We start from the raw sequence: 24,856 nt of genomic DNA, 5'->3' as shown, positions 1-24,856 counted from the left end.
CATGCTGCAACCAAAGTATTAAAATTTGCTTAAGAGTTGCTATAATGAATGCTTGTTGCATATCAGAAGTTGGCATATTCTAACGGTGGGTTAAAAAAGTTCCCACAACTCTTGATCAAGAGGCATAGTGAAAGACCCCTGAGCTGCAGCACAGTGTGAAGCTGCAGCTGCTCCAGTCCAACCACAGCCTCTCGGGAAGCTCCCAACAGCCTGGGGTGAAGGTGAAACATCCTGGGAGGGTCTGTGACAACTCTCCGCTGCCAACTCGCCATAGCCAACTTGTTGCAGCCAATTTGCTGTGGCCAACTCGCCGCGGGACAACTCACCACGACCAACTTGCCGCAGGACAAGAGTTACATTAATATTGAACAAATAGTGGAATAGAATCATTAAAGAAAGGATGCCAAAGGAGGGACAAAATGAAATGTGAACGACAAAAACTTGGTGGAGCCTTGGTGGAGCAGTGGGCTAATGCCTCCTTAAGTAACACCAGCTGCCTGCAATTAGTGCAGGTTCGCATCCCACCAGGCTCAAGGTTGACTCAGCCTTCCATCCTTCCAAGGTAGGTAAAATGAGGACCCAGATTGTTGGGGGCAATAAGCTGACTAAGGGTCGTAAGTTGAGAACTATCTGTAACCTCTCAGGTTCTTGCAAAATATTGCAAGAGTTCTGCAAAACAGTTTGATAGCTCTGTTCTAAAGCATATACATTCATCTATTTTCCTAAGTATTCAATCACGTCAATTATGCAAATTCAGTTGCTTATTTTGCATTGTAAGTACTTTGAAGTAAAATGAAGAACTTTAGAATGAATCTCTAAACAAACTTTTTGGCAGACGTGTAAACTTTGATCATTTATTTAAACAGCATCTGCTGAGAAAGAGGCAATCAAGAATATGTACTCTAAGGTAATGGATGCATATGGACTCCTAGGAGTATTACGATTAAATCTTGGTAAGTCCCTCCTGTTTTTTTATTTGGGAAATTGTCTATTTTTTTCACTTCAGAAAAAATAGTGGTTGTTAGAATTTCTTTGAGATTGCTCTTGATGTTTTTTTGTATTTTCACATTTCAGAGAAAATTTTGTTTGTACACCAAGATATTATTGAATGAGTTGAAAATCAATTACTAAAAATGTATATACTAATTATTTTAAAATAATTCAGTTCCGTAGTGAAACAGTAAAACAACAAATTATTTTTTCTTGAAGTATAGTAAGCAGTTACCGGTACTTTATTTATTACAGGAGATACATTACTGCATTATTTAGTACTTGTCACAGGATGCATGTCCGTTGGAAAAATTCAAGATTCTGAAGTTTTCCGTGTTACTTCCACTGATTTGATATCACTAAGAACTGATCCTTCAGATGAGGAACGTGTCTCTGAAGTGCGCAAAGTCTTGAATTCAGGAAACTTTTATTTTGCTTGGTCTTCTACTGGAGTCAGTTTAGATCTTAGTCTAAATGCTCATCGTAATATGCAAGAAGAAAGCACCGATAATAGGTTTTTCTGGTGAGTTTTGTTTTAAAAGGTCTATTCGTTACGTTAGGTTACGTAGCTGCATTATGAAATGTCTCGTGATTTTTACACATCCTTTTTAAAAATTGCCCATCTCTTTTTTCTTAAAGCAATATATTATTTTTAAAAAATCAGATCTTGCAATGATAGTTGAAGCAAATTTTCTTGATCATTTAGTCTCTATGTATGGGGAGAAACACAAATCTGAGTTTAGAAATGGGTTTTAAACATTTACCAAAAAAATTACAGACACAGTTTAAAGCACTCCACAGAAGTCTTTAAGACTTCTCTGATTTAAATGTGTAGTCTTTTGTTATCACTTTGTTGTTCAAATATTCTCCAGTTCTTTGTATATTCACATGAAAATAAACCTTATTCAATATAGTCAGTATTAATCTGGAGAAACAAGCATACTAATAGGCTGTAAATGGTTGGAAAAAATATTCTCAAATAATGTGTTAAAATGGGAAATTCCATCTGCTATTTTCATTTAAGCTTTCTCTGTAAGTTTTCATTTGAAATGCCTAATGAAATTTTCATAAACTCTGAAATTTGTTGAATGTAATTTATAAAATATTGTTTGATGTAGAAATATCTGAAATGTTTGAAATTTCATTCAAATGTACATTTTTAAGTCTGAATGATTTTTATACTTTCCTCCTATTTTCCTAAATTCACATATTGGAATTATTTTTATACATATATGGTTTATATATTGATTTAAATTTAATTTTGGAATTAAATTACGTTCCTTAATTTTCTGATAGGAATCAATCATTGCATTTGCATCTGAAACATTATGGAGTGAAGTGTGATGACTGGTTATTACGACTCATGTGTGGAGGAGTGGAGATTAGAACTATTTATGCAGCTCACAAACAAGCAAAGGCTTGCATTATTTCTCGACTAAGCTGTGAGCGAGCTGGGACCAGATTTAATGTTCGAGGAACAAATGATGATGGCCATGTGGCCAATTTTGTTGAAACAGAGCAGGTATGATAAGGGTTTAACTATTCATTAATTTAATTAGAGTATATAAATTGGGAATTTTTTGTGGGTGAGAGCAACCAAACTATACCTGCAAAAGAAACACGGCATGGTTTTTTGTCATAATAGTATGGATTTGAAATCACAGGGCATAGAAACAAAATCAGCCTTATTATTATTTTTAGATTTCTGTATAAATTTGCCCTTTAAAGCAATAATTCTCAATACATATACTAGGAAAGGAACATTAATGAATATACGTTGCACAAGATTTGGCACTATAGCAATTTTTCGAATAAGTAAACAAGCCAAGAGTTGCAGCTCAGGATTGAATCCTTCGGGAGAAGGGCGGTATACAAATATAATAAACTTAAACTTACTTGGTACTCCCTGAGCTTGGTTGTTTTTTTGCAGGCATTTTATTATCCAACTAGGTAATGTCTTCAGACCTAGAAGGGAATGGAATTTTCTCTAATACACAGCAGCTTGCCCTGTCACTATTGGTGGGGATGTTGTTTTCTCCTTGGTAGTTCTTGAGTTAGTAGTTACTTTATTAGGGTACTCAACCTTCCATCCTTCCGAGGTAAGTAAAATGAGGACCCAGATTGTTGGGGGCAATTAAGCTGACTTTGTAATAATGCCGCTTGGGGTATGTGTGTGAAAGCCCTAATAAGCAGGCATATACATAGAATGAAGGCTACTGCTAAGCTTGTAAGCCGCCCTGAGTCTTCGGAGAAGGGTGGGATATAAATGGAATTTAAAAAAAAATTAAAAAATATATATACATAGAATGAAGGCTACTGCTAAGTTTGTAAGCCGCCCTGAGTCTTCGGAGAAGGGCGGGATATAAATGGAATTAAAATAAAAAAAATACTGTTTGTTTGTCTAGTGTTAATCAGGTCCCTTCCAACTTCTTCTTCTTCTTTTTCTTCTTCTTCTTCTTCTTCTTCTTATTGTTGTTGTTGTTGTTTTTGTTGTTGTTGTTATTATTATTATTATTATTATTATTATTATTATTATTATTATTATTATTATCTGGGTGTTTATTAGTGGCAAGGAGGTGTTCTGGTATTTTTGTTTCCTTTTTAGCTTTGGGTAATGAAACCTTGAAAACAACCAACCTCATAGAGCACCAAGGACTGCACAAGGGAGAAATTGCCATAACCTAACGGAGGAGCCTGAAGAATAATGATTATCTGCATTTTAATTAACTGTTCAATGCTAATTTCATTTTAATCCATAGAATGCACTTTCTCAGTGTTAAAATTTAAATATGCAGAACTGTGGAAGAATATGTAAAAACCAAAAGAAAAACCCTGCCTTGTTATTTGTTTTAAGACAAATTAATACAATAAATATATGTCCAACAGGTGATATTTCTGGATGAATGTGTGTCTTCTTTTATACAAATTCGTGGATCTGTTCCATTATTTTGGGAGCAACCTGGCTTACAGGTATGAAGGGTATCATTTTTCCATTGCATTTCCTGTAATAATTGAATAAACTAGAGGGCGGGTAGCTAATACGTTCAAGGGACACGGTGGCTCAGTGGGTTAGGGCGCTGAGCTTGCCGATCAGAAGGTCAGCAGTTTGGCAGGTCGAATCCCGAGTGCCGCACCTGTTACTCGTCCCAGCTTCTGCCAACCTAGCAGTTCGAAAGCACGTAAAAATGCAAGTAGAAAAATAGGGACCACTACGCTGGGAAGGTAACAGCGTTCCGTGCGCCTTTGGTGTCTAGTCATGCTGGCCACATGACCACGGAGACGTCCTCGGACAAGCGCTGACTCTTTGGCTTTGAAACAGAGATGAGCACCGGCCCCTAGAGTCAGAAATGACTAGCACGCATGTGCGGGGGAACCTTTACCTTTAGCTAATACATTCTAGAAGAAATCATCTCTGTTTGGAGACTGTGGAAAACGCAGTTGTTTAAATTGGCAGATTTATTGTTTAGGAAGACATCAGACTTGCTTCTGCCTTGCTTATTTGTACCTCAAGTGATTTTAAAAGGGCTTTCCTCTTTGAATGTTTTGTATTTTAACACCTATAATATCCAGCCAGGATTTAGAGAGCACTGAGTTGGGGAACTTCTTACAAAAATCTCAAATATTGGAAAATACAAGATTAGAACGCTCAGTCCTGACAAGACTGAGTGGCTATAGTTGCTCACCCTGTTTCCCCCCCACACACACACACATACACACACCTTGAAGGTTTTTCACCTTTGGACTTGGGTGGGCTACCACTTCCCCAATTGAGATTTGGTGTTGGAGAAAACTGCTAAGAATTCCATGGAAAACCAAGAAAATAAGTCATAGAACAAATTCGGAATTCTCATTGAAGACACAAGTTACTGTATCTAGCTTCAGATTATCATATTTTGGGCAGTTCATGCAGTTCAACTACAGGAAGATGGATGGACTTGATTCCAGTGGAAATGGGTAGAAATTTCAGTAGTTTAGAAATAAAATTTGCTGAATCTAAATGTTTTTCTGAAACAAGACATGAATCCGAATTCAAAATAATTAAATCACTTTTCTCTTTCAGGTTGGATCTCATCGTGTCAGAATGTCAAGAGGATTTGAAGCAAATGCACCAGCCTTTGACAGGTAAAAATCTTTTTTCTAGAAGAATGGATTTATTTGTAATTTTAACATCTTGTATCTTCACAATAAGTGATTAATCTCAGTGGAACTAAAGCAAACCTAAAGATTAACCCATGCATTGTTGAACTCTGATTAAACATTTTGTAACATATAATTTATATTAGGATCTTAATTGTTTAAATGCAATCATATTTTGTTTTCTGCTGAGTAATGAATCCATGTCAAAAGTAAGCTTTGCTATAAGCTATTATAAGCTTTGCCTTAAAGATTACAATTCTTTTGTACAGTTTCCATTTATTTTCACCCACACTACACAGTTGGAAATGGAAAAAAGCTTCAGATGTCTGTTTGGTAGTAACTAAAGATTAAGACCATCTTCCACTCAGATGTTTAAAGTTGCTAGATTTTTACCACTCTCAGAGATAACAGACCTTTTTCACTTTGCAGGCATTTTCATACGCTTAAAAATATATATGGTAATCAGATAATTGTGAATCTTCTTGGTTCAAAAGAAGGAGAACATATGCTTAGCAAAGCTTTTCAGGTAAGAATATTGTAATTTACTAAATTGGCCATTCTGGCAATATTGAACAAGTTCTGCAGTTATCAAACTCTTACATTCATAAAGATAGAACAATTGGATTATCTTGCAACTCATTTCTGTGTAACAGTTGAATAATTTTTTCTCTTTGATACCAATAAGATTGTCTTTTGTATTTTAAAAAAATAAGTGAAACTTGAAAGTATAAACCAATTAAAATTAGTCCCCTATTAATTTAGTAAAACAATATATTAATAATCTAAAATTATTTTTAAAATCATGGCGATGAATTAACACTGATTTTATAGGGAAAAAAATCAGGTCTTAATAAATGACAGATGAAGTATCAGTAGTAATATGTCAGTAGTCCCACTAAAGCAGACATGTCAAACTCGCGACGTCACAGAACTTTTTCCCATTGCCGCAATGTGATGGGCGCGGTTTCTCTGTGACGCTCTGGCCCGCGGGCCAGCAGTTTGACACCCCTGCACTAAAGCATCTTGATTTTCAAAAAGTATCTTACATTAATTTTAATAGAAGCATGGTATTTTATCTAGAACTTATTAAAATGTTCATTTACAACTGTTAGTAATAAAGCCAAACAATTAAAATAATAGTTGCTGGCAGCATTGTATTTTTACAAGATTTCACTGGCATCTATCTACTGACTTGTTTGTCTTTTCTTCTGCCATCTCAACAGAGCCACTTGAAGGCATCTGAACATGCTAATGACATCAAAATGGTAAATTTTGACTATCATCAAATGGTGAAAGGTGGAAAAGCAGAAAAGCTGCATAGTGTTCTTAAGCCGCAGATCCAGAAATTCTTTGAATGTGGATTTTTTTATTTTGATGGAAAAGAAGTTAAAAGGTTTGGTTATTTGACTTCTGTTAATTTGCAGATAGAAAATTATATTTTGCTCTTGCCATAATAATGCAGTTTATCCTGAGCTGTCTTTTTCCACTACTGCAGTATAAATGGTGAAAGTCATTGTGACCTATCACTTTTGCACAAATGTGTGTAAAGTAACACTTTACCTGTGGTGTCCAGACTAACATTTTGTGAGAGATTCTAGTTTATATGCAGATTATTTAATATTCTTCTTGTGTTTGGTGCAGTTCACAGAGTGGTACTATAAGAACAAACTGCTTGGATTGTCTAGATAGAACAAATAGTGTGCAAGCATTTATTGGCTTAGAGGTAAGAACCTAATAGTATTCCACAATTATAGTTTGGGGGGAAACATTGAAATTAATATTAATTGAATAATATATCTTAACTATTAAATCATCTTATAAGAGAATGAATTATTTTTTCCATTTTATTTTTTATTTTTGTAAGACAATAAATCATTTATTTATTTATTTATTTTATTGGATTTATATGCCGCCCTTTCCCGAAGGACTCAGGGCGGTTTACAGGGTATTTAAAACAAAAATCAATACAAAAGTTAAAAACAATTAAAAAGATTAAATCAATCCCTGAAAAAAATAAAAACCCCAATTAAAATTAAAATTCTCAGCCTCGGTCAGAGAGCTCGAAGAGCCAGGTCTTCAGGTCCCGGCGAAATGAACGGAGGTCGGGGGCAGTCCTAAGCTCCACGGCAGCTGGTTCCAGAGGGCAGGCACACCCACTGAGAAGGCCCTCCCCCTGGGTGTTATCCGCCGGCAATCTTTTACTGGCGGCACCCTGAGAAGACCCTCCCTGTGGGAGCGCACTGGACGAAGGGAACTTGATGCTGGCAGCAGGTGTTCCCTCAGATATCCCAGACCCAAGCCATTTGAAATTAATATTAATTGAATAATATATCTTAACTATTAAATCATCTTATAAGAGAATGAATTATTTTTTTCCATTTTATTTTTCATTTTTGTAAGACAATAAATCATGGCGTACAAGTTTAATAAATTAGTCTTATTGTTGAGCAAATCATAACAATACAGGTTTCCGGTCCTTTATTTTCCTTGTAGAGTTAAGTTTTCATTTCAGAGTTAATAGATCTATACAAATGTATACAATTACTTTATTGGAAGCAACGGTTAACTAAAAAAAGTTCCTGCTATAAACATTCCTAATACTGACATTTTAGGAACCAAACACCTACAGTCAGAGTCTGAAAATATCAACAAATAATACACAATATAAAAATCTCCCTGAATACATTTTTCACAAGTTTATTTTTTGTTAACCTCTTCTTTTAACAGCCATCTATTGAAGGAATTGTGATTAGAGAAAGAAGTATGTCCATGAAAAATATTTTGAACATGCTTTAAAAAAAGCATCCTGTGAAAGTCTCAGTAGAGAAGAATTTGCCAATGCAATATAGCAATATTAAAACATTGATTGAAATATTAAAACTTTTGGAGTATGAAAGTATTTGCAATATCATGGGAGGGGGGGCATATCATGGAGAGTCCTGATAAGTTTGAGCGGTAAAAGATAGGATTAGGTTTTCAGTGGACAACCAGATGTAATAGCACATATTTTAATTAAATATATATGGAGGTTAACTTCCACTTATTTATTTGTCTCCCTTCTACATCCATATGCATACTATCAAACACATCTACTGGCATGTTCATCATTGTCTCAGCATTTTTTTTAATTATACTAAATAATAATAATAAGAAGAAGAAGAAGAAGAAGAAGTTGGAAGGGACCTTGGAGGTCATCTAGTCCAACCCCCTGCTCAGGCAGGAAACCCTATACCAGGGGTGTCAAACTCAATTTCATTGAGGGCCGCATTAGCATTGCGGTTGCCCTCAGGGGGCCGGGTGGGTGTGGCCTGGGTGGGCGTGGCCAGCTCTACATCGTTCGCATCAAGGGTGCCTATGGGGGCCTGGGCAGGAGTGCAACAGATCTGAGGGTCTCTGGCAGGAGGAGGGTCTCTGGGCCAGGGCCAAGGCAGTGGGGGCCGTTCCCTCACTGTTTCCAGGATGGCTTTGCGGGCCGCATGAAACTACTTCGCGGGCTGGATCCGGCCCCCGGGCCTTGTGTTTGACATGTCTGCCCTATACCATTTCAGACAAATGGCTGGCCAGTCTCTTCTTAAAAACTTCCAGTGTTGGAGTACTGTAGCCAAGTTTCTATTTGCAGAAGGTCCCAATTCTTTACGACAATCTTAATCTCAAAACTTGATTTGGATTCATGGGAATACATTCTTTTTGATTTATTAAGCAGACACATGGCTGCTTTGCAAACTATTCTCTATTTTATCCATCTCTTGGTGTCCAGAGTTGTTTCTTATGTCCCAAGTGGCAAATTCCTAATTGGCATTTGTAAATGAGATTTTGAAATCCATATCAAACCTGCTTTCTGATTCTGACAGTGTTCTGAAATAATTTTCAGTTTCCAGATTATAGTTTGTGGTAAACAAGAAATCAGTTGAAAAATATGTAACATAATAGAATCTGCATCGTGTTTCCCGTCCTCACTGTGCATTTGAATTGTTTTTTTAGAGCGGATCTCATCTAGTGGTTAAGGTGCTGGCCTGGCAATCAGGATACTGTGATTTCTAGGTCTTCCTTAGTCATGAAAAATAACTGGGTGACTTTGAGCCAGACATTATCCCTCAGCCCAACTCACTTCACAGAGTTCTTGTGAGGAAAATAGGAGGCATATAGCCTACTTCGTAGGGCTAAGAGTGAGGCACTGGCCCAAAGTCATCCATCTGGCTTTGTGTTTAAGGCAGGAGTAGAACTCAGTTCCCTGGTTTCTAGTCATAGAATCATAGGGTTGGAAGGAACCTTGGAGGTCTTCTAGTCCAGAGCCCTGCCCAAGGCAGGTGTCCCTATACCATCCCAGACAAATGGTTGTCCAGTCTTTTCTTAAAAGATCTCCAGTGATGGAGCACCCGCAACTCCTGGAGGCAAATTTTCCCATTGATTAATCATTCTTACTATCAGGAAATTCCTCCTTATTTCCAGATTGAACCTCCCTCCGATGAGCTTCCACCTATAGGTCTGGAGCCTTAACCACTACCTAGGCTGACCTGTGTTCATTCTGTCTAAAATAAATAAGGCGGGAAAGAAGAAGAATATAAGTTTTGTAGGACAGGAACATAAGCTTTTGCTCATCTTACTCTGTAGATCTTCCTGTCATTGCTAATTGTAATTATAATTACAATTATAATTATATGATCTATAATTAGAATATACTGTTTTCTATAAATTTTAGAAACGGATTAAATAACAGTTTTATAAGATTGCCCAAAAGCTTTTTTAAAATTAAATTGGTCGATATTGTTTAAATTAACTTTTTCGTTACTTTGTTATAGATGCTAACAAAACAATTAGAAGTTTTAGGCTTAGCTGAAAAACCTCAGCTGGTTACTCGATTCCAGGAAGTTTTTCGGTCAATGTGGTCTGTTAATGGTGACTCGGTCAGTAAAATATATGCTGGAACTGGAGCTCTTGAAGGAAAAGCAAAGGTAATATTTTAATAGTAAATTTGCTATTGTTATTTATTGGCATCTTAACTCTCTGGATCTTTCCTGCATTTTGGACTACTATATATTGTAATCCCAGTGAAGTCTTGCATTAATCCTCGAGTTAGGATATTTGACAATTTCAACTTCTTTTAGTCCTTTTTTTCTGTAGTTTTTTAATCTTTATTATTTAGAAATCATATAAATGACTGTTATAAAAACTAATATTTGTCTTGTTTTCCCATGTTTTTTGGTATATTTTGCAGATAATCTTATATATTTAACTCTTTAATGTCCATGAGTAACCACATTAGATATATGTTTTATTAAATAGCTGTCAGAGAGCTGCAAATGGTACTATATAATTAGAATAGTCAAGCTAAAAGTTTCATATAGCTTGTCTTTGCCTGAGTTACCTGTATGTTGTATATGAAGACTAAATTAGTAGATATATTTTTACTTATAGATTTCTATATATTTTGTCTCTTGACTTTTCAGAAATTTACGTAGCCATTAAGGAAAACAGCATATTGTGTTACATTTTCATTGCATGAATGAAGATTAACTTTCAAGTTAAAACTTGAAATATTCTGTCAATTTTTTTCTACTGTAATCTTTAACATCTTGACTAATCTTTCTTTTGCTTTTCTCTTGGTTCATTTCTATTGCCTGGTATGTAATTGGTGAGTGTAATTCTTGAATATTGTCAAATATTCTGTATTATGTTTAGAAATGCTTATGTACACCAAACTTAAGGAAAGAAAATGGTAAGATTTGATACAAACTCTTGTTTACTTTTTTCAAGGGTAACTTTCCCTTTAGGATACATTTTATTGTTTAAAAGCCAGTGTTGGATTGTTAGTTCAGACCTCAAAAGTTAGCATAGAATTAATGCAATATAAATACTTTTAGTTTAAAAACTAGCTTCCAACAATTTCTGCCCCCGCCCAAGGATTTGTTACAAGTGTTAGTATGCTATATTAAAAAACATAAAAATGAAGCAATTTAAAACTTATTAGGGGAAAAAAGTTGAGATAAATGAAGCAATACAACGCTCTGTAGGACATTTTATATTGGCAGAGCTGTGCATGGGCAAATAACTCACAGCTGAGATTTCTCTTAGTAATACATTAGGCTGAAATGTTACAATGCCTATGCTTTCATAACTTACACTTTATTTAATTTAACAGTGACCCTGAAACATGCCAAAATATCTAGAAGATATTTTTGCATCCATTTCAGGAAGTGTTCAGTTGTGAAGTATAGAATATTTTGAAAAATAAACGTTGGGAATTGGAAGATGTTATTTTATCCTGTATACAGGGTAGGCAACCTGACGCCTTCCATTTCTAAAATAAATATATTTTTGTTGAATTGCAATTGTCACAGTCTTTTTCCATTAGCCATGATGGCTAGGAACAGTGACATTTAAAATTAAAAAACTGCAGCTTGTTATGCTCCCCATGGAGCAAATCATTTGTTTAAAAAAGAATTTTTCCTCTATTTTCCTCTTTCTAAATTTTAAATTACGATTTCAACACAATATATACAGACATGTAGATAGATGCACATGCATTGCAAATGTACTGGAAATACATATTTGTTTTTGAGTTCTAAACAGTTGAATGTATCAGCAGTATATTGTCAGTAACTAGGTGACCATCTGAGCAGAAGTGGATAATCAGCGTCTTGCTCTATAATACTGCAGTTTTGTGTGATCAACTCTATTTTTAATATGTTTACACAAAATTAATATTTGATTAGATGAAATAGATCTTCAGAAAAGCAAGGGTTCTGTCCATTTATGAAATCAGAGCCACTATTTGTTTTCCATAGTTGCGTGCCACCCCCCTTTTTTTCTTGGGACAGAGTAGGGCTCCGAGTGCAATATGATATCTCCTAAAATTCACCCAAACTTTCAAAAACATCTGGATATTAATTTAATCTTTAAAAATAGTATTACCTGAGACGCTACAGAGATATCCATTAGATAAGCTATTCCCTATTCCTCAAATATTGTTTTATCTTATACGGTACTTTCTCAATAATTTAACACATTATAAATTAACTACTAATGATACTAACTATACAGATTACCCCAAACACCATTAAATTTGTTTTGAGTTCCTAACAATAATTTTTCACTCAGTAATTTTCAGAATGTTTCCTATTGTGCTTGTGTCTAATTGAGATTCTATTATTCAATAGCCACTAAACCAAGCCATCAAACTTTGAGAACAGAATTAAACACATCCATGAATAAATAAATTATCCACGCTTATCCGATGCAGTTTACAATGTCGATGTTCTGTGCTGCCTGTGACAATATGTATTGTAGATGCCCTCGCAGGGTATTCTTTATTTATTGCAATTGTCTTTCAAATGTGTTTTATCTCCAAGGAGGAAGTAGCCCATCTCAGTTTCCTTTTTTGGGACTTTCAGTTCAGTTCCTCATTCTTTTCCATATAAATGTTAATTTTCATATCATCTTACATTCACTGTGCTCAGTTCAACCAAACACTGCTGCCAGAGCCATAACCAAAGGAGTCCTACAGATTTTCATTTTTTAAAAAAATCAATTCTGTGTCCTGTAAATTTAGTTATAACCCTAATAAGGCACCATGATAGTTCAAAACTCACCCTTCACTTTCGACTGTAGTTCAGTGATAATTTTAGAGCCTCAAACTGAAACATATTATTTACCTATTTGCTATTAAAGGACTGTTCAGAAACAATGTTTTTTATATGGGATGGGGAAATCACTTCAGGACTTTCTTTAACTGTAGCACTTTTCCCCTCCCAAGAAAACCAAAGTATTATAAATGGCACATGGGTTTTCTTTTAAGCTATGTAATGTTCATTAAATTTTTGTTGTATCTTCCTCGTCTTGCAGTTAAATATATCCTAAATTTCTTTTCCTGCTTCTTCTAATTTCCTGCAGTATTACTTTGTAATACCAGTGCCATAGTGAGACTAAAGTTGTCCATTCGGATTGAACGCATTTATTTCTTCTTCAGAGAGCCCATATATTCAAACAAAACCACCTCTGACAATATGTAGCTTCTAACACACTTTAGCTTTAGGCAACCATCTTTATTCAGCTAAGCAAAAGGGCAAGAGTGAAATGAAATAAACCATCTTTATTCAGCTAAGCAAAAGGGCAAGAGTGAAATGAAAGATAGTTTGAGAGAACATGCAGCATTCTCTCAGGAGTGAGGGGAGCAAATTCACACAAGTGTGGTAAATGTAAAAAAGGAGATGAAATACATAAAGATATAACATCACCGTGAGGGGAAAAAGTGGAATACCATTGCCTTCCTCTCTTCTCCAGTACAAGCAGAATCCTACTAAGAAAAAGTCTGAAAATAACTAGTTGCTGTAGAAACTTAAGAATAGTTTCTACAGCATATGCTAAATAAATAGCTTAGTAATAGAAGGGTATTTTACTTTTCATAAATGCAAGATGTGCATGACTACTCGTGTGTAATTTTTGTCACACCCATTTAGACAAGTTTTTGGTTTGTATTTCTTAAGTATTTTATATTTGTCTTTGATCTTATCCCAGCATAAAAATGTATGGATTTGCAAATTCCTGTAATAACTGAATTTAATACTCCATTAAAACTAATTTATTTAATAGAAGACTGTAAATTGATTTAGAACCACATTATGTGCATTTGCCAAATTTGTATAAATAGCTTATAAAATATTTATACATTTTCCTCTCTACCATACCAGGCTGGGAAGCTGAAGGATGGTGCCCGTTCTGTGACTAGAACAATTCAAAATAACTTTTTTGATAGCTCAAAGCAGGAAGCTATTGATGTGTTGCTGTTGGGCAATACCCTAAATAGTGATTTAGCAGACAAAGCACGGGCTCTCTTAACCACCAGCAGTTTACGTGGTATGTATGTATTTCTAGATTCTTAATATGTATGGCTGCTAATAAAACTGATTGCTTCCAAAGTTTCACTTTTTCATGTGGAAGATAAGCTGCCCAAAGTCAATTTAGAGTTGGGCAGCACCAAAATCTAAAGAAATAAAATATCCTTTTTGCAAGAGCATTGTGTGGGGGGGAAAAAAGACAAAACCAAAATACGTTCTTCTTGCAAACATTTTGTACAAGTATGAGAATTGCTTTATAATCCATGCACAGTATTATTTCAGTACACAGATTCATACTATTGTAGAAATTATTTTTTAAGTAATTTCCTGTTCTTTGGTTATTTTTATTTTTTATTTTTTTATTTTAATTCCATTTATATCCCGCCCTTCTCCGAAGACTCAGGGCGGTTTACAAGCTTAGCAGTTAGATTAGGTTAGGTTAGGTTAGATTATTTTTGAGAACCTCAGAAAATAAAGGAACCCCACATTTATTATTATTAAATGTTTTTAATATTTTATCACTGGGGCTTGTTAGTTTAATCTTTTTTTTAAAACATTTGTATTATTGTGTTTTGTTGTTAGCCGCCCTGAGTCCTTCGGGAGATAGGGTGGCATATAAGTCCCAATAATAAATAATAAATAAATAAATAAATAAATTATATATCAAGTGTATGCATGAATAGACTATATAAAAATCCCTTTTCTTCAGCAAATCTACTGTTTGCAACTCCCTGTGCATAACAACTATTTATACTTGTACTTTAAAGTATAAATGTCTACATTTTCTGGAAGTCAATAATAAGTTTAGTTAATTAAACTTGCAGCTATAATTAACTAATTTAATTAATTAGTTAATTAAATTTGCAGCTATTTTAGAGTTACATGACATATAGATAACTATATTATGTGCAAAACTCTAAAAGATTAGGAAATTGTGTTTGTATAATAATTTTTTCTAACTTTTAAACATTGTGTAAGGTATCCTGGAAATCTTCCAATAAAATTTGGTAACATCTATGTTCATTTAATTCATTTTCTTTCCTTTCTCATTGCATCCATAGTTTCAGAGCAAACTTTGCAATCAGGTAGAGTATAGCACCCATAATTATCAATATATGGAATGATAATGTTAAATAATTTTGGGATATTTTTGTTTTCTTGAAATGCATGCAGAGTATTTTATGCACTCTTATAACTGGAACTATTTCTGGTCCATTAGTTTCAGATATATTCAGTCTTAATTTTAACATTGTCACTAGTAAAACGGAAGTAGAGTTGGTAGAGTATAAACTTTGGTTTTACTGTTATGAAAAAAATGGAATTAATAATCCTCAGTTTAAAGAATGACACTTCATTCTTAGCAATAATGTCATGAGACCTGGTTGTCTTGGGGAATATTTTACAATTAACACTTTTAAGGACAAGATAGAGAATTTTTTTGCTGCTAAACGTCAGATTTTGAAATACATAAATTTGGATTCTATGGCGTTTCCATCATGCTTATCCAACCAAAATGGTAAAAACATCTTATGAACTGAACTGAAGTGATGGACATCCTTGGTCATCATTAAGACCAAGAAAGTGCAAGATATGAGAAAAATACTGCTGAATCATTAGTTACTGAAAGCAGCTGACATTGTGCTACTTGCTGTAAGCAAGATAAATAAGTAACTGTTGAGCTTTACATCTCAAATGGCCATCACTGTCTTACTTAGAATTTGTTTTAACATTCTGTCTGTTACGACGAAGAGAATCAAAGGTTTAGTTTCTCATCTTAGCAGCAGTCAGACAATTCAAGAAACAAATACTAAACCATCTGGTGGTGGCTCTTAGAAAGTACTGTGGGGAGAACCCAAACACATGGTCAGATACAGTCACAACAAATAAACTTATTTTGTGTTTGTATAAAATAAATGGTGAATCTGCTAATTTCAAAAAATCTTAAGCAACATACCACAGATATTTAATATAATGGAGATTTTTAAACATCACTAAGTGTGATTTAAGAATTTCTAGTTTAAAACATGCTTCAGAAGTCAGTTCTTTGAGCTATTACTGTGTCTATGTAAAACTATCACTTGAAAAATTGATAAAGCCTTAATTGAGAAGTGTACTTGCTTTTTTGAATGCTTTTTTGTTGTTGTTGTTCATTTATTTTTAAAGCTTAATACTTCTGGCTTGCTGACTTGGAAATTTGAAAATTTACTTACAAAATAAAATATTTCTCTGTAAACCTATGTTTTATAGCATCGGCAAAAATACTGAAGAGCATGTGTGAGAACTTTTATAAATATTCAAAACCCAAAAAAATTCGAATTTGTGTTGGAACGTGGAATGTCAATGGTGGAAAGCAATTTCGAAGCATTGCCTTTAGAAACCAAACTCTGACTGACTGGGTTTTGGATGCACCGAAGATAGCTTGCATCAGTGAATTCCAGGGTAATCCTAGTTGTATTATTATTACTATTACTTTATTTTTATTCACTTTGAATCTTCATTCTTTAAAGCAATTGCCATAATTTTCACTCTTGAATTTCAGACCGAAAGAGCAAACCTATCGACATCTTCGCCATCGGGTTTGAAGAAATGGTAGAGCTAAATGCAGGAAACATTGTGAGTGCAAGGTAGGTGCCACTGCTTTATAAATATTCAGTTAAACTGCCAAACTGTTAAGATATTTTCAAAAATGAAAGAACGATTTTGAATAATTCAGAACCTAAAATCAAATGCCAATACTTGTCCCTGATACAGAACTTGCCTATTCTGAATCCTTGCTGTCAATATTCTGCAGCTTTTTTCCTATAAAAAGTCCGGACAGTTGCTATGGATGCTTACCTGAAAACTATCACAACTTGCTTTTTAAACAAATGGAATGTACATAGCTACTTCACAAGGAGCAAATAGGAATTCACCATGAGTATGCTTTCTTATCGAAATGCAGTTTGGGGTAGCAATTAAGCCACCAGGCTAGAAACTGGGAGACTGAGAGATCTAGTCCTATCTTAGGCACAAAGCCTGCGGGGTGACCTTGGGTCAGTCACTCTGTCTCAGCCCTGGGAAGAAAGCAATAGCAAGTCACTTCTGAAATCTTGCTGAGAAAACTGCAGACTTGTCCAAGCATTGCCAAAAGTCAAGGTGGATTGAAAGACAGCACTCCCCCTTTCTTCTTTCTTACTTACTTACCTACCTACCTACCTACCTACCTACCTACCTATCTATCTATCTATCTATCTATCCGATTTGTAAAGCTACCTGTTTCAACAAATTACTCTGAGCGGTGAACAGGAATTAAGTATAATAAAAGCAATAACATAATAAATATACAAAAATGAAATACAAAGGTTAAAATATATAGCAGCAGAGGGAAAACAACATGGTCAACAGAGGTCACAGAGGCAGGAGATTACACACCTTTTACACACTCGGGGCTCCAGGCCCAAGAATAAAACCAGATCTTGAGTGCCTTACAAAAGGTCAGCAGTGTTGGGACCATCCTAGCCCCTCCGGGTAGAAAATGTCCCATAGGGTGATCACTATGGAAGAAAAAAGGAAAAAATATTTGGCCCTACCAACAAGCATTCTTTAGCTAGCAAGAGCCAAAGCATACCTATCCTGATGGACCAGATTGGACAGGTACAAGCAACTGAGGAAAGGCAGTGCCTCAAGTAACTTGGTCCCAAGTCATAGAGATCTTTAACAGTGACAATTACCAGCTTGCATTGCAGCAGGTAACATGCTGACAACCAAAGCAGCGCATGAAGCAGTGATATTATATGCACCAAATAACTGGTACCATTAACCACACATGCTCCTGCATTGTGCACCAGTTGAAGTTTTTAAATGCTCTTCAGGGGAAAATTCATGTGGAACACATTGTAGTAGTCCAAACAGGAGGTAACAAGGACATGAGTGACCTCGGGCAGGGCTTCCAGTCCAGGAAAGAGTAAATAACTGGTGCAAAACTCAAAGGTATGCAAAGGCCCTCCTAGCCATGGCTGCAACCTGCTCCTTGAGCAAGACCTGTGATTCCAAAGGTACTCCCAGATTTTGTAACAAGTCTGTCTGAGGTACTGCCACCTCATCCAGAACCAAAGGTAAAACATTCCTAGCAATCAAAGATCCAAACACCCAAAGCTAGTCCGTTTTGCTTGGGTTGAACTGAAGAGTGTTACATTTCTTCCAGGCCCCAACAGCCTCCGGGCCCTGGGACAGGATGTCCCTGGCCATCATTCAAGCAGCCTGGGATTGAGATGTATAGCTGGGTATCCTCAGCATACTGGTGACACTTCACTTAAAATTATCAGATGATCTCACCCATTTTCAGTGTCCTTGTAACTTTGAACTGTTCAATAAATGAACTGTTGAAATTGGCAGACTACCTGTATTGCTACAAGTTCCTACTTTTCAATTTTAGGGTGTTTTTTAAAGAACTTAACTATTTTCAGAAAAAATAAATGTACAGGTTCTATAAAAACTAAAATGTTATCTTGTCTACACTGGCAGTACAACTAATCAGAAGTTATGGGCTGTTGAACTGCAGAAGACGATCTCAAGAGATTACAAATATGTTCTCTTGGCTTCGGAACAACTGGTGGGTGTGTGCCTCTTTGTATTCATCAGACCTCAGCATGCCCCTTTTATCAGGTAAATGCCCTGACATGTTAAAACCCACTGATTTAGATCATTTTATCCCTCTTGATTGATGTGTGTGTGTGTATTTCAGTTACGTATTAAAACCTTCATGAGACAGCTTATAACTATAACCACAGATAATGAATATTCCTATCCTATTGTCATTTTTTGTGACAACAATCAAATTTTTATGTCTTTATACTTACAAAAGCAACTTATAAGAGAAAAAAGTGGTTATGTGCAATTTATTTCGTATGTGCTTGGAAATATTTTTTTCCTGTATAAAATGCACTGTAATAAGCTCTCTAGAGAGAAAGAGACATAGAGAGGCAGGAGACACTCAGTAGGGCATTTTAGAGTGTGTCAGAGCAGTTAGGAATCTGCTAGTATCAAATAGATTATTACTATATGTCTCTCATAGAATCCTTGCTGTGACATCAAATTGGATTTGATTTAACTTGATTTCCTTGTCCTCACTGCTTTTCTATTGGTGGGAAAAGCTTATTGCGGTCTGATAGTTTCAGTTTCCTGATTAATTTCAGAATCCTTTTACATTTCTTAAATTTGTCGTTTAAAAGGAGCTGGTGTGTGCCAAGTAAAGTCACAGCATCACAGTAAATTCATAGCATTTTGCGTCACCTTTTACCCTCCATTAGCTCTTTAGCAATCCCTAGAAAATGTATCTCTCTGTCCATAAAAACACAGTATAGAATTAAGGTGGTAGAGAATGTCCAGAGTGACTAAATTGGATGGCAGTGAAGAACTTCATTGGTTTAGCATTTTGACAAAACAGTGTTTGTGACTGATCATGCCTGCTTAGCCTTTGGCGTGTTCTCAGAATCCCAAATAGGAACAGAAAGATAAAACATTTACTGTGAGAAAGAAATGGGAGTAACAAGTTAGTAAATAATAGAATTCAGCAAAGCAAACATTTATTCATAGAAAGCAGCAAGGAAGATTGGAATATCTGTAGAGTACAAAGGTGGGTTTTTAGCCTCAGAAATCCAGGCAGAAGGTCTTCTAACAACTTGATACAGAAGGTTCAAAACCTTCATAATTGAAGGGAAAGCTCTCTAATATATCCTGTTTTGGTTTAAATACTACCGGATAATGCAGGGATCCCCAACCCCTGGGCCAAGGGTCGGTCCCGGACCATGACTTGTTAGGAACTGGGCCACACAGCTGGAGGTAAGCAGCGGACAAGCGACCAAGCGAAACTTCATCTGTATTTGCAGCTGCTCGCCAGTGCTACCGTCATCACCTCAGCTCCACTTCAGATCATCAGGCATTAGATTCTCACAGAAACACAAACCCTACTGTAAACTGAGCATGCGAGGGATCTAGGTTGCGCGTTCCCCCTCCCATCTGAGGAAAAATAGTCTTCCACTGAACTAGTCCCTCATGCCAAAAAGGTTGGGGACCACTGCTATAATGAATTAATTCTTAGAATGTTTTTTATGTTATAATAGCAAGCTCCCTTTTTTGAAGGAAAAAAAGTTATTTTGCTTTAATGTCAAGTTGGCTATAGTTACAATTGTTCTAAGGTGCTATCCATTGATATATTGTAGCAATATATTTTCAGGCGGGGCGGGGAGAAGCTCACTTAGAAAGTGGAAAAATTTATTTCTCATAAATTAAACTCTTCAAATACTCTCTGATATTTGGTTTCAAAATGTTCCCAATCCAGGTTGAAACTGATGTAAGAATGAATATTTGTCTTGATAAAATACTATACTATTATATGAATATCATGGTGCAGGACAATTGAACATACTCATGATGATAGAATATGATCACCTATGACAGTTACAATTACTTGCCAGGGATAAGACTTACATGCTTTGAAAACATGAACAAAAAATGAAAGTTACATATTTTGACTAGCTTATTGAACTTGTTTTTATTTTCATTCTAGGGACGTCGCAGTAGATACTGTGAAGACTGGTATGGGAGGAGCTACTGGTAATAAGGGTGCAGTAGCTATCCGAATGTTGTTTCATACATCCAGTCTTTGCTTTGTATGCAGTCACTTTGCTGCAGGGCAGTCACAAGTCAAAGAGAGAAATGAAGATTTTGTGGAAATATGTCGCAAATTGAGCTTCCCAATGGTAAGGTGAAATTAAATCCCCTAATTCAGATTTTGTCTAACATTTATTGGGGACCTCTTAGACCAGGGGTAGGCAACCTTGGCTCTTTTGTGATTCATGGACTTCCCACAAAATAGGTTTACTGCTTTTATTTATGGGACCAAATCATAAGCTTAAAAATAAAAAAAGCTTAATGCAACATTGGAAAACTCTAGGTAACATAACCATTGAGTTACAGATTAATAAGATGTATTATATTGGGAAAAATCACATATAAAATTAGTGAGACATCAAAGACAGGAACCACAATTTTATTGAATTTGGATGAGTTTTATGATTTATCTCAATAGCAAAAAAGATCAAAACCTGGTTTTGGCAGTTGGGTTGGGTACCCTGAAGGGAATGCTCACAATATATTCCTTTTTGACTACCTCTCCAACATTTAGAAGAATAGTTGTGATATGCATGTGCCAATCTAACAAGTGAATATAAATTAGCCTTGTAATTGGACTTACAGGGCCAGGCTAAGTAAGGTAAATAGAATAAATATCTAAATCAGTTCGTTGAAAATAATTACGATTTTTTTCTGAAGTCTTGTAGTGATATGCTGTGATAAACTTTGGTTGATAAAGGATTGTAGAGGCAGAAACAACACTCTACCTGTATTCTGGCTGCTGTCAGTTGCAGAGAAACAAAAAAAGCCTCTGAAATATGTACTGAAATGGGTGGGGCGGTAACAAGAAGGTGCAAAAGTGAAATTTAGCTAAGTATTTCTTCTTTCAGATGGAGATTGACAAAAGATTTTGAATGCAAGTATTGCATACACAGGTAGTCCTCAACTTACGATCTGAGCCCAACATTTCTGTTGCTCAGCGAGACACTTGTTAAGTAAAATTTGCCCCATTTTGTAACCTTTTTGGTCACGCTTGTGAAGTGAATGACTGCAGTTGTTAAGTTAGTAACACAGTTCTTAAGTGAATCTGGCTTCCCCGTTGACATTGCTTGTCAGAAGGTCATAAAAGGTGATCACATGCCCCCAGGACACTGCAACCGTCAGAAATAGGAGTCAGTTGCCAAGCGTCTGAATTTTGATCATATCACCATGGGATGCTGCAATGGTCGTAAGTGTGAAAAACAAATCATAAATCATAAGTCACTTTTTTCAATTCCCTTGTAACTTTGAAATGATGAATGATAAATGAACTGTTGTAAGTCGAGGACAACCTGTACTGTAATTTAATAACAAATATTTATTGTACCCAAATTCAAAGTGGCTGCACTGATTTCTTCTTGTGTTTCAGGGGAGGATGCTGTTTTCACATGACTATGTATTTTGGTGTGGTGATTTTAATTATCGTATCGATCTTCCTAATGAGGAAGTAAAAGAACTAATTCGGCAGCAGAATTGGGATGCTCTTATTGCAGGAGATCAACTTGTTAGTCAGAAAAATGCAGGGCAGGTAACATTGCACGTTTCCTTTAAAGATATATGGTTTTCCTCTTTGCTGCTAACTGTTGAGTGATGCATAAGTTAAAATCTTCAGTATCAGAGGCTGGTTAGTTATCTGGCTTTTTATAAGTATTACTAGTCCGATGGGTTGTATCAGTTATTTTCTGTCCCAGAGTAATATGTATGTGTTGTAAATAGGAGGTTTTCAGTTTGTATTTGAGTGTCTAGAACAGACATGTCAAACACAAGGCCCGGGGGCCGGATCCGGCCCACGAAGTGGTTTCATGCGGCCTGCGAAGCCATCCTGGAAACAGTGAGGGAACGGCCCCCACTGCCTTGGCCCTGGCCCAGAAACCCTCCTCCTGCCAGAGACCCCCAGATCTGTCCCACTCCTGCCCAGGCCCCCATAGGCACCCTTGATGCGAACAATGTAGAGCTGGCCACGCCCACCCAGTAGGCCATACACACTCTAGCCATGCCCATCCAGTAGGCCACACCCACCCTGGCCACACCCACCCGGCCCCTTGAGGGCAACCGCAATGCTGATGCGGCCCTCAATGAAATTGAGTTTGACACCCCTGGTCTAGAACCTCCTTTTATTGCACAAACAGAGAAAACCTTAGCCTAGTCTCCTTTCATTTTGCACAACCTGAAAATATTAGGGTTTTTTGTTGTTTTTTTACCATAAAGGCTTTTATTTTTCATTGCTGTTGGGCCATTAGGAACCTCTTTTTTATATATATATTAACGAACCTTTTGATATTTCTTATCTTATCTGCAAGACATCCTGTAAGCTCCGGTCATAACCAAATTGCATTTATTGTATATGTGGCATTGGTAAATTAAGTATCACTTGAATGTATTTGTTCTGCTTAAAACTTGCTTTCTTGATGCTTAGTGTATCCATTGGATTCAGCCAATGGAAGCTGAATACAAATAAGACTTAGTAAAAAGTACAAAGAAGAGCAACTAAGATGATTAAAGGCTTGGAGACTTAAGACATTTGGTGATTGGTTGCAGGATTTGGGTTTGGCTAGTCGAGAGAAAAGATGGACTGGGGGTGGGGGGTGGGGAGAGACATGATAGCAGTATTCCAATATTTGAGAGGCTGCCACAAAGAGGAGGGAGTCATTTTATTTTCCAAAGCACCAGAGGGCAAGACAAAAAACGATGGATGGAAACTAACCAAGGAGAGAAGCAACCGGGAACTAAGGAGAAATCTCCTAACAGTGAGGACAACCAGTGGAACAGCTTGCCTTCAGATGTTGTGGGTGCTTGATCACTGGAGGTTTTTAAGAAGAGACTAGACAGTCACATGTCTGAAATGGTATAGGGTTTCCTGCCTGAGCAGAGGGTTGGACTAGAAGATCTCCAAGGTCCCTTCCAGCTGTGTTCTGATTCTAAGATGGTCAAAAATGACTATTACGATTATTCAGCCCAAATGTGCAGTACAAATGGAGATATATTGTACATAATAAAGCGTAAAGTTATGGAATAAAATGAAGCGTAAAATTACGGAAGCCACTGAGAGAGAAGAGCCATTGGAACATTTGTGGATTTCTCTTTTGGCTGAAGAGAACAAAAGCATAGAAATAAAAAATTCAAACCACGTTCCCTAATACGTCCCATGAAATACGTTTCTCTTTAACTTTAATTCCATTTCATTTTTAGTGGTTGATTCAGAGATAATAAGAATAATAAAGCGAAGCAAATAAATTGTCTACATAAAATAATGATGATGATGATGATGATGATGAAAGGAAAAATTATCATTTCCATTGCTTGTATTCTTTTAAAAGAAACATCAATCTCTACTATCACCACTCTGCTTGATATGCAAATAGGATATCTTAGGGGATAATAATTTATTAAAATTGTATGCTAATACAGTTTCCAATAATTCTGGGGAGTTCACAACAATCAAAAATGCAATAAAATTAATACAGATAAAGATAATAGGCACAAGAAGCCAGAGGAAATTTGGCAAGGGGGTGGGTGGGTCTCACTCTTGCTTCTCGAAGGCCTTGGTGAAGGGTCAGGTTGTCTTGGTTATTCTGAACAACAGCAGAATGTGGACCATCCAGATCTCAGGAGGAACCTCATTTCCAATGGGTAGACAGTGCTACAGAGAATGTATTTTTCCAAGGGTTCTAATAGATGGTTAATTGAAGGAACCTCAGATGCACCAACTCTGAAAGATAAAATCAAGCAGAGTAGATACTGTGTGAGAAAGGCGGACCCTCAAGCAACCAGGTCCTATGCTGTGTAGGCCTTTATAGGTAACAGCCAGATAAATAAGTTAAATATTCTAATTTCCCTTTAGTTTTCAGTCTGCAAATTCTTTATGCAAAAAAAGAGACACACCTCTTTTTGATGGCTTTCTTTCAAGTGGTATAGTAGAGACGAGCAATGTATAAATTCAGTCAGACTAACCTTTATGATGTGAAGAGAAAGTTGCTATGGGATCACTCATCATGCACATGAATTATATGTACGTATATCTTCTTCAGACTATCTGGTTGGAAACTTCAGCTGATCCTGAAAACATATTCTTTGGTAAGGACAGCCTATTTTAAGATCCTGCCAACCTTAACACTGACGGAGACCAGTATTTTAACTTAATAAAGACCAGTTAAATGCATTTCAGTATACTGGCATCTGATAATGTGGAATCTAGTTTATTATAGAGTACAATTGAGTATTGTAAAATGCCACAATTTTTCCAT

General features: G+C 36.1%; 1 protein-coding gene across 7 annotated transcripts in view; it reads left to right on the top strand.

Moving 5' to 3' along the window:
• SYNJ1 (synaptojanin 1) overlaps positions 1–24,856 on the top strand; it is a 56,337-nt gene that overhangs the window by 9,120 nt on the left and 22,361 nt on the right. For 6 of the 7 annotated variants that reach the window (XM_081326444.1, XM_081326443.1, XM_081326439.1 and 3 more), the window contains 16 exons: positions 867–953; positions 1,246–1,513; positions 2,287–2,512; positions 3,877–3,960; positions 5,051–5,112; positions 5,557–5,653; positions 6,351–6,520; positions 6,769–6,850; positions 9,927–10,079; positions 13,815–13,980; positions 15,023–15,046; positions 16,209–16,400; positions 16,501–16,585; positions 18,465–18,605; positions 20,509–20,701; positions 21,982–22,140. In XM_081326444.1, coding sequence (XP_081182570.1) covers positions 867–953; positions 1,246–1,513; positions 2,287–2,512; positions 3,877–3,960; positions 5,051–5,112; positions 5,557–5,653; positions 6,351–6,520; positions 6,769–6,850; positions 9,927–10,079; positions 13,815–13,980; positions 15,023–15,046; positions 16,209–16,400; positions 16,501–16,585; positions 18,465–18,605; positions 20,509–20,701; positions 21,982–22,140 — 2,189 coding nt within the window. The remainder of the gene's footprint in view (positions 1–866; positions 954–1,245; positions 1,514–2,286; positions 2,513–3,876; positions 3,961–5,050; positions 5,113–5,556; positions 5,654–6,350; positions 6,521–6,768; positions 6,851–9,926; positions 10,080–13,814; positions 13,981–15,022; positions 15,047–16,208; positions 16,401–16,500; positions 16,586–18,464; positions 18,606–20,508; positions 20,702–21,981; positions 22,141–24,856) is intronic. The other variant, XM_081326442.1, reaches the window with a different exon arrangement.

Source organism: Vipera berus, assembly GCF_964194415.1.
Source record: "Vipera berus genome assembly, chromosome: 4".
Lineage (NCBI taxonomy): Eukaryota > Metazoa > Chordata > Lepidosauria > Squamata > Viperidae > Vipera > Vipera berus.
Note: the sequence above shows the minus strand (reverse complement) of the source record. Positions and strands in the feature narration are given on the sequence as shown.